Genomic DNA, 9,599 nt, shown 5'->3' on the forward strand with positions numbered 1-9,599 from the left:
TAAAATAAATAAATCTTTAAAAAAAAAAGTTGTCATTCACTGAAACGGGAAAATCTGTGGGAGGAGCAGTTTAGGAGAAATATTAGGGGCTCAGTTTGGGGCATATTAAGTTCGAGATACCTATTAGACATCCCAGTAGAAATGCTGAGTATACAATTACATGTGAGTCAAATTCACGAAAGAAGTCTGCTTGAGCCACATCTGCTCCCCAATTTACAAATTCTTAATGACCTTATGACCTTGGACAAGTCTTAACTTTTAAAAACAAGATAATCTTATTATCAATTTTTTGTGTGAATTGATACATTTAGTCTTCCTTTTGTAGTGATATGCTTTCTAGTTTATATGCTTTCTTAATGCTTTCTTTTTACCTAATTACTTCTCTAATGTTTTGAAATATATTTTTTATTCCACTGGTGATTACCTTTAAATGGTATATATTTCTCTCCCAACTTCAAGCAAAGAAAGTCAACTCCCTGAAGGCAAGTTCTTATCCATGACTTCACTCATCTACCACTGGCCCTAACACATTTAGCATATAGAAAAGATATTAAAATACATTTTGTTCTATGGGTAGATAAATAGTAGTAGGTATTAACTACGGGATCATAATTCTGCTCAGTGGCCAAAGATAGATAGACTCTAGAGAAGGAAATAAAGATTAGAAAAAGAATGCAGAGCAAAATGGCAAAGAAGGCTACAAGGAGAGAGGCTCCATCCCAATCCTAATACTAGCTATGTGACCTTGAGAAATTTACCCATGCTCCCTGCACCTCTGTTTTCTTATATGAAAAATAAGGTGAGTAGATTAGAACAATGGTTTGTTGCCTTTTTTTAATGGCCCACAGATCCTTTTGAGAAACCTAAAAAGTCTATGAATGTTCTCCACAGAAAGATCATATATATACATATATATCATGAAAAATAGCAAATCAGTAGGTTTTATGAGATCATGAAAAGCCTTTAATATCAAAACTTCAATGAAATATCGTATAACATTTTAAAATTAGGACATAATTCACACACGCAAACTCTTATACCTTATAATAAAGAAAACTCAAAATCCCAAGCTGGGGGAAAAAAAAACGAAAAACATTTATCCAAAGAAAGTACAAAAACATTTCTAGATGTTCTAAAATGTTTTGAAATGTGAAAGCCCAATGTCTTCATCTCAGCTCTTGTCACACGTTTATTTCAGATAGGGATGAAGGTGCTTAAGCTTAGCTTTTCTTGACAAACCAATCCTGATTGGTCGGCTGCATGTCTTAAGAGGATGTATTCTTGAAATTCCATGTGAAAAATTGCTACCTAAAAAGATAATAGAATTACATAAAAGAGTAAAAATTACCAGAAGTTTCTATGCTTTGAAAAGTTACTAACTTCTAATCATGATACTGGCAACATTTACTGAGCAACTGACAGCTTTAAGTTCATTATTTTACTTAACGCTGTCCCCATCTTTAAAATGGGGAAACCAAAGCACAAAAGAGTTAAGTGACTTTACCAGTATAAATTAGCAACTAAATAAAACCATTACTCCAGCCAGGCAGTCTTACTTAACAATTAAAATACAACTGCAGAGATTTTAAAGTCAACCAGGTGTAGTGGCTTTAAAGAACATTTTTCTATTTGAAGCTAAACAACTACGCTATCTTGTTAATGATTATGTTTGGCTTCTAATAGAAATTATTATCAATAATAGAACTCAGATGTATTTCATTTGATATACACCATGGAGAGCTCTGATTCTGAAATTTGTATGGAACATTATGGTACATCATTTTCAAAGTGGTTCAAAACATTTCATAGAGATACATGCATTCTTAAATCAGTTAACCAGATGGGTAGGATAATGAAGTAATGATAATGAAATGCAACAATACTTCTAACTTTCACAGTGTTTTTTTTAAATAAACTTTGGGGTACATATGTAAACCTAGAAATGGAAAGCAGGTTTTAATGAATTTGCATGGCTTTAATGTAGTAGCACATTAACTAAAACCAGTGTAATCAACCCAAAATTAAATCTGGCAAATGGTAAACAGCATGATTTCTATTCAGTTAAGCCAAACTGAATCTCTGTGTATTTTATATAAACATTTAATATTAAAAAATTGAAATTAGATATAAATGGGGAACACAATAATAACTATAAATCATTCTATGATATTTTATTCAACATTAAAATTATAAAGTTAATTATAAAAAGAGAAAAAGTATATTTTGTTGCTACAATGTCTTAAAAAACATTTAAACAGAGATTGTCCAAAGCAAAGCAGAATTGTTGGATCATATCTGATATACTAGATTCTGTTACAAATTAGAAAAATTTAGTAGTTTATGCTGTATATTATAAGATTACTACCTCAGAACTAAACCATGATTAATAGTCTATTTGATTACTTCTACTAAGTATCTCTTTCCTTTCTCATATTCTAACATGATAGATACTTTTGGTAATTTTGCAATGATTGGGACATCACTGAACCAATTTGTATGAACAGTAGGCCTTTTGCAAACCACACACCATTAAACAGTCACTAAGTTAGGGTTATAAGGATGTATTTCCTTATCTCCTTGGATTTCCTACCTTTTTAATAAACAGATTATGATAATTTTTATTATTGCTATACACTAGATTAATTTTTCTTTGTATTATTTAACAATTCTGATCTTTCAAGCACACCGCAAAAGTTATTTATTTTAAAACTCAGTGTTTTAAAAATGTCAGGAAATTCATTTGTGGTCTTTTAGAAATAATACAACCTCAAATATTTTCTAACTCCTTGCAATGCAAAGTCCCCAGACTAGCAGCATCTACTTCTGTTGGGAACTTGTTAGAAATGTAGACTTTTAAGTCTCTTCCTACAACTGAATCAAAATCTTTTAACAAGATCCTCAGGTGATTAGTATATACATTTAAGTTAGGGAAGCACTGGTCTAAAAGCTACTTAAAGCAACCAGCAGACTGGCTGGCTGGCATATAACCCACACTCAGAATAAATTCAAAATGCTTGCCTAAATACTTGCCTTCTTCACACCACAGAGAGAAATGACAGAGAAAGAGAATGGTAAAAATTTTAAGTTAATTAAGAGAGGAGGTGTCCTGATGACAAGAGGGTAGGTATCAAACATGTTTCCAAAAACTGAGCTCTCTCCCATGCCTTTAAAACCACACCGTAAAAGCAGGCACCCATTCTTATGCACCCACTTCCCCGTATTTCCCAACTCTCCCCTTACTCTGTGAACTGACACCACACTCAGAAAGATGATTCCATATTTATGCACTTTGCAAGTGAACTTAAGACAGCTATGCTTACATAGCATTAAATAATTCCGGCTGACCTCACATTATTTTTCATATTTCATGACAAGGAGACACTTTGCCTTGTTGAGGAAAAAGCAGGTAATTATGGGTTTAGAGATATCACAAACAAATGATACATTTCTTTTCTAATTTATTCACGTACTTTAATCTTCTTCATGTATCTATTTCATTATCACAAATATAATCATGATGACAATATGAGTAGGTGCTCCCTAATCTTCTTCTATTCAATACCAAATATGTTCTAAATCCAATTTCTTCCTTTCTTTTTTGTCCTAGAAGAAGCAACCCCTACCCTTTCCAAGCTAGTTCTTGCCACTCCTGCTTTTAGACTCATGGAATAGTGCCCTCAATTCTTTCCTTTATTCAGGAAGAAGAGAAGACCTGGTGCTTTTGACCTTCCAAGAACATGGATTAATTTTTAAGATTATTTCACTGTCAGTTCAGAAAAGAGGAAAATTCACAGTTGTGAATTAAGGGACCAGGGACAGCATTCCCCTGGTGATGAGAAGCCCAGGAAAAAATGTTTCAAGAAATGAAGCACGACTGAAGATGTTTTGGCAAATATATTTCACCTACATCATTATTCCTCGTAGATCTAATGTTATTATGTAATACGATAAATTTCTGGTCAAACTATAACTTACCCCAGTTTTCTATTTCAGTTCTACTCCTACCTCACCCCCATAGATAATACAGGTTAGAAGGGATGTTAGGCTTGTGTATTTTATGCTAATACTGTGGACCTTTTAGGCAAATGATGGAGTTAATTGTTTAACTTTTCTTTAGTTTTATTTTTTAACTAGTAGCCAAATGTTAAAATGCCATTATCATGAATCATGATAATATGCCTAAATGGTACTAAAATTTTATAAAATATATAAAATTATCCATAAAGAGTCCCATAACAAAAAAGTATAAAGAAATATTGATAAAAAATATACATAACTGGTAGTAACATCTCATTAATGGAAATCCAACTTAAACAAATGATTAGATGTATATATTAGACATGTGTGTGTATATATATGTATCCTATCCTGTCACATAGTTATTGTAATACATCACTGCAAATATTTTAACACAGTTTTAGTAAGTGCATTTCTTAATAAAATTCTAAATGACATTTTAATTTTTAACCAATTTTCAATTATTGGAATTTGCATAAAAATGTGTTTACAAAAGTGTTAAATCTTTGTGTTTATTTTTTAACAACTTAAGGATCTGTTTCTTTCTCATGATAAAAATCCCAGAAGGTAACAATCATCTTAGAAGGTATTCTAGAAAATAACTAAAAAAATCTTACCTCCTTTAAGTAAAAAATTCAACTTTTCTTCTTTAAATTCATCAGAAAATAAAGCAGATCTTTGAGGTATAGATTTTTCACAATCTGTAAATTAAAATTGATATATTATAGCAAAAAGCAACTTTTATATAAAATGTTAATACTGTAAGTAAATCATTTTTTCAGAGTATTTCTTCCATTAACTCTTCTAATATTTAGAAAAATGTAGCAGGACTCTTCAGAGCTCCTTTAACATTTTAATAACTTATTGACTTGCATTTGAATATACCACTTAATGTTTGACCAGTCCTGCTACTCAAAACACAAGAATGCAACAATCATCTTTGAAAGTATTCAAGAAAATAACTAAAAATCTTACCTTCCTGCAATAAATAAACAAATTTTTCTTCCTTAAATTCATCAGAAAATAATACAGGTCTTTGAGGTAGAGATCTTTTACAATCTGAAAATAAACATCAACGCATTATAGCAAAAAGTAACTTCTATATAAAATGTTAATGCTGTAAGCAAATTATTTTTTTCAAAAATATTTCCTTCAACAGACATCTTCACTTTTTTTTAAGAAGGTACATGATTTGAACCTGGGACCCCCCCCCCATGTGGGAGGCAGGTGCTCAATCACTGAGCTACATTCTCTCCCTGACTCCTAATATTACTCTTCAAAACTCCTTTTACAAGTTTAGAGGCTTGTTGCCTTTGACTTCTATATATTATCTAATGATTGAGCAGTCCTTTATGTGAAAATGACATTTATCAATAAATCTTATACTTTACCTTCTTTTGTCAAAATTACATTTCACCTACAAAGAAAAAAACAGTACTTTTTTCTCTCATAGGAAAGAATGTTTTAAAACTACTGTCATACCTTCCTCAGAAGTAGAATAAGGTAATTCTTCCTTGGAAGCCCTTGGACAGCCGTGTTCATGAGGCACTTCCTGTTCTCCATTATCGGCTACTGTTTTCCACTTAAAGGAACTTTGGTGGCTTTTATGTATAGTAGGACCTGCTCTAATATCACAGAGCAGAGAAGATGCACATGTTTTGTTGACTGTACCCATTTTCAAATCTTTTTTTACCTCCTTTTTTAACTGGTCAACCGTATTGCTTTCTCCAAAGCAATTTTCTTGCCCATTGTTTGTTTCCACAGTGCTTAGAATTTCTTTGTCCTCACTAATTTTGTGAAACATTCTAAGTTCTTCAAGTACTAAATCAAATTTATTCTTCATCTCAAAATCTTTTACTATTGTCACAGTTTCTGTTGGTAAACACTTAGCAGTTAAATCCTGTAAACATTCATTGTTCCCTGTACTCATTTCAATTTCCAAATGATGATTAACACATTCTGTAGAGTCATTCTTTGGATAAAAATGCTTTGAATTAGCTAACTCCCTTTCTGGCAAAATACTGTCCAATTCATTTCTGTCAGCTACGTCATTTTGATTAGCATATACTTGATTTATCTGAATAGCATCTTCCATGTTTAGTTTCTCGTTTGTTAATGAAATCGATTGAATAGAAAACATGCTATCCACTGAGGAAAAATTATGTTTCACTTCCTTTTCTATCTTAAGATCTTTATGAACTTGGCAACTGTTTGTTAAGCTTCGTGTTGTGATTTTTACTTCCTCCTTCAAAATTAAGTCCTCTTTCTTTTCTTCCATTTCACTTAGGAGGTTCTTGAAAATTAACATCTGAGCTTTAGTCTTGGTATTGGTTTGCCCACCATGTGTTGCGTCTTGGCTTGCCAGTATGGCCTGTTGCTTAACACTGAAGAAATTTTCACATATGCTACTAATCTTATTATACTCCTGTTTTCTTTCATTGTCTAAATCTTGATTGTATGTATTTACTTCATAAAACATTTCATTAATATATTTTTGGTTGTTCTGCATAAACTGAGGATAACACTTAGCATTTGTTTTAGCAGTAATGGGGCTAAAATGAGCCAAATTTTTCACATTTACTACTTGATCAGGACAATTATCATTCTTATAACTAAATTCTTTTGTCAAAAAAATTTCATCCGTGTCATCAAAGTCCATTAAAAGGGGAATTTTTTCATAAGTGTCAAAAATTGGAAAATGTGTATTTTTAGCAGTCATACTGAATGAATTTATGGTTTCTTTCTTACACTCTTCAAAAGCATGTTCCGTTTTAAATATCTTTCTTTTCTTTAACATAGATTTCATATTTTCTTCTAACATACTTGAAAAAGTTGAAATCCTTGCTAGATAAGCAGTATCCACTATGATATTTTTTGGATAATTCAAGTAAACTATCCACTTGAAAATAATGTAGTCTTCTAATTTAGAACCAGTTTCGATTCTTGTTAAAGGGTCAAAGTTATGGATCAAAAAAGCTAGGCTAGTTTTCAATATGATATTTAGAGTTTCTGAAACAATTGTTCGCCAATATGTGCTACACATATTCTTCCTATTGACAGTCATATTCCTGCTTATGAGATTTTGATCTCCAATTTGCTTTTTGCACATCAAACTTTCACACCAAGTTAAAATACTATTACAGTTTTTATTTCCTGAAATATCTTGGAGGAAATAAAACATTTCTGTAATGAAACTTTCAAAAATGTTACTTAAATGTAAGGTTTTTTGCATAGTATAATATCTTAACTGTAGTGCATTATCATTTTCTTCCTTACCATTTAGCCAGACAATTTTTATTAATGTTTTTTGGGTACCCAGAGAGCCTATCATGAGGGGTTTTGATAGTTCTTCATATGTATTCATGGCTTTTGTATTGAGAAAACCTTCCTTGTTTAAAAGGTCTATTTCTAATAATTGCAGGAAATTCAATTTTTCTCCAGTTTTTTTCAGATTCTCACATTTAGTCTTGTCATTATTCATAATCCAGCAACTGGCACTGTTTCTTTTCGAAAGATGTCTAATGTTACAATCCGAGTTTTGAGATTTTTCCAAACTCATTGGTATATAACTGTCTAGACATGTTTCTGCTTCTCCCCCATTTGCGTCTTCTGGTATTATAGTGAAATTTCTTTCAGAGGCTCTTACATCACACCTCATCCTAGTGTGGTTATAGTAGTTGGAGCAGATGAAGTCTTTTTTCCTCTTCCGAGTATTTTGGTTGCTCGGTGACAGATCACTACTTTCATAACATTCAGAAAGTATACTTTCTACCTCCACAATTTTTTTATCATTCTGCAACTTTTGCTTCTTAACATGGGGTCTATTTTGGGAATAGTAAATGTTTGTGAAATCCCTAACATATGCCTCACTTTTGTCATTCTTTTTCTTTGCTATTCCCTTTAAATAGTCAGAGGACATTTTGCTATTTAAGTCAGGGATACATATTGTGATGTTATCTCTAAAGTAGCTGGATTTGCCAATTTCCAAGCTGGGCTGATTTTCAGATTTTGATAGTTTTAGTGTAAGTTCTGCAATGGTACTCTCTTTTTTATTCGATGGTGTAACACTGTCAGCTTGATGCCTGTTCTTCATTTCATGAGACGTGGGTTTAGTTTCCTTGTAAAAGATAATATCTAAAAGTGGATTTTCTGCCTGTGTTATACAACCATTGTCTTTCCGACTGCTCTCGCTCCCTTGGACCGAGCATTGTTTTCCGCGCTCGTTGTGCCCTCCACTCAGCGCCCGCTCGGAAGCCCCCTGGGCAGCCCCCGCGCCGCCGCCGCAGCCTCGCGAGGGGCGCGAGGCGCTCTCCGGGCACCGCGGGCTACGTGCCGGCCTCCCGCTGACTGACTTCTCCACACAGGAGCCTGCGGCTTGGTCACCCAGCCAGGCCGGCTGCACGAGCAGCGCCCGGAACGTTCTGGGCGGCAGCTCCCAGCCTTTCTCCTCCTCAGACAGCCGCGGCACCACGGGCAGCCGCCAGCCCGCCGCGCAGACCCCGCCGGGCTCCTCCCCGCGGAGCCGCTTGCTCGCGGGCGGCGGGGAGCCGGGGGCCGCGGCCGGCGCCGGGGCGGAGGCGGGTCGCCCCAGCGCGGCAGCGCGCGGCCCGAGGGGCGGGAGCGCCATGACCGCCCCTGAGGGTCTCTCCAGGACCCCGCCGGCAGCAGCCTCCTGGCGGGCTCCGCCTCGCCCTGGCCACGCCCCGGCCACGCCCCCCGGGCCTGGAGTTGGCCTCAGCCTCGGGGCGCGCCCCGCCCCTTCCCCGCCCCTGCCCCGCCCCTCTAGGCCCCGCCCCCCAGGCCCCGCCCCGCTCTCGGTCCCAAAGCCGCCAGCGCCGGGTCAGTTTGGCAATTTTCCGCGTCTCTGGGAGATGCCTCACGTCATGGAGATATTTTCTTCCCTCACTCTGGTAGAAAATAAAAATAAGGGGAAAAGTCAGAATCTCTCTTTTTTAAAAATAACTTCGTGAATGGAAATCGCTTCATTTTTAAAAGTCTGTTTTCCTCAGAAAGGGGTCTCCACAGTCGCCGGCGTCGCGTCGGGGGCAGGCGCGTCGTTCTGCACGCAGCAGACCAAACCTTTCTGTATCCCGAAAACTTCTGAAACTCAGTGAATCATCCCGGTGGCACTTAAAATCAGGTTTCTGCTTCACAAACGAAAGTGCATTTGGGGGAAAGAGGCGCTGGTACTTCACAGGCTGAATGTTTCAGGAAACGGTGCAAGTGTGTGAAAATTATTATCCGGATGGTTATTAATCTTCACTGAAGTCCATAAGAAACAGCTTTCATATGTGCTGTAGGGTTTTCTTCCCCAGTATGTAGATAAAATTACTTGACTTAGATATAAAAGTTTTATGTTCCCATTTATTGGAAACATAAATAATAATATAGCCTGACTCGTTCTAATAATTGTTTTTAAACATTTTTCCTCTTTTCATCTGCTTTGAGGCTCATTTCTTTGTGATTTCCAGGCAGTTCTGATTTTTGTGAATTCAAGAATCATAAAGAAGACTCCTTCAATATGTTTATTATAATCTGCATGTTTATTAACAGACATGTAATTACTGCTTGGTGATCAAAAA

At 35.6% G+C, this 9,599-nt stretch overlaps 1 protein-coding gene across 1 annotated transcript; it reads right to left on the reverse strand.

Moving 5' to 3' along the window:
- Positions 1-1,189: 1,189 nt before the first annotated feature.
- Positions 1,190-8,644, reverse strand: RAD51AP2 (RAD51 associated protein 2). Its single transcript, XM_004450785.2, has 3 exons — positions 5,500-8,644; positions 4,635-4,718; positions 1,190-1,308 (listed from the first exon to the last, which is right to left on the reverse strand). The coding sequence occupies exons 1-3, from the start codon at positions 8,642-8,644 to the stop codon at positions 1,190-1,192; spliced, it is 3,348 nt and encodes a 1,115-aa protein (XP_004450842.2).
- Positions 8,645-9,599: the final 955 nt, after the last annotated feature.

This window comes from Dasypus novemcinctus, chromosome 25 (assembly GCF_030445035.2).
Source record: "Dasypus novemcinctus isolate mDasNov1 chromosome 25, mDasNov1.1.hap2, whole genome shotgun sequence".
NCBI classification, from domain to species: Eukaryota; Metazoa; Chordata; class Mammalia; order Cingulata; family Dasypodidae; genus Dasypus; species Dasypus novemcinctus.

Bases quoted from the DNA above. Each gene is read 5' to 3' on its own strand.
- RAD51AP2 (XM_004450785.2), bottom strand. From the start codon at position 8,644: ATGGCGCTCCCGCCCCTCGGGCCGCGCGCTGCCGCGCTGGGGCGACCC. The intron at 4,719-5,499 runs GTATGACAGTAG...TTTAATTTACAG, and splicing joins TTATTCTACTTCTGAGGAAG to ATTGTGAAAAATCTATACCT. The intron at 1,309-4,634 runs GTAAGATTTTTT...TTATCTTTTTAG, and splicing joins GAATTTTTTACTTAAAGGAG to GTAGCAATTTTTCACATGGA.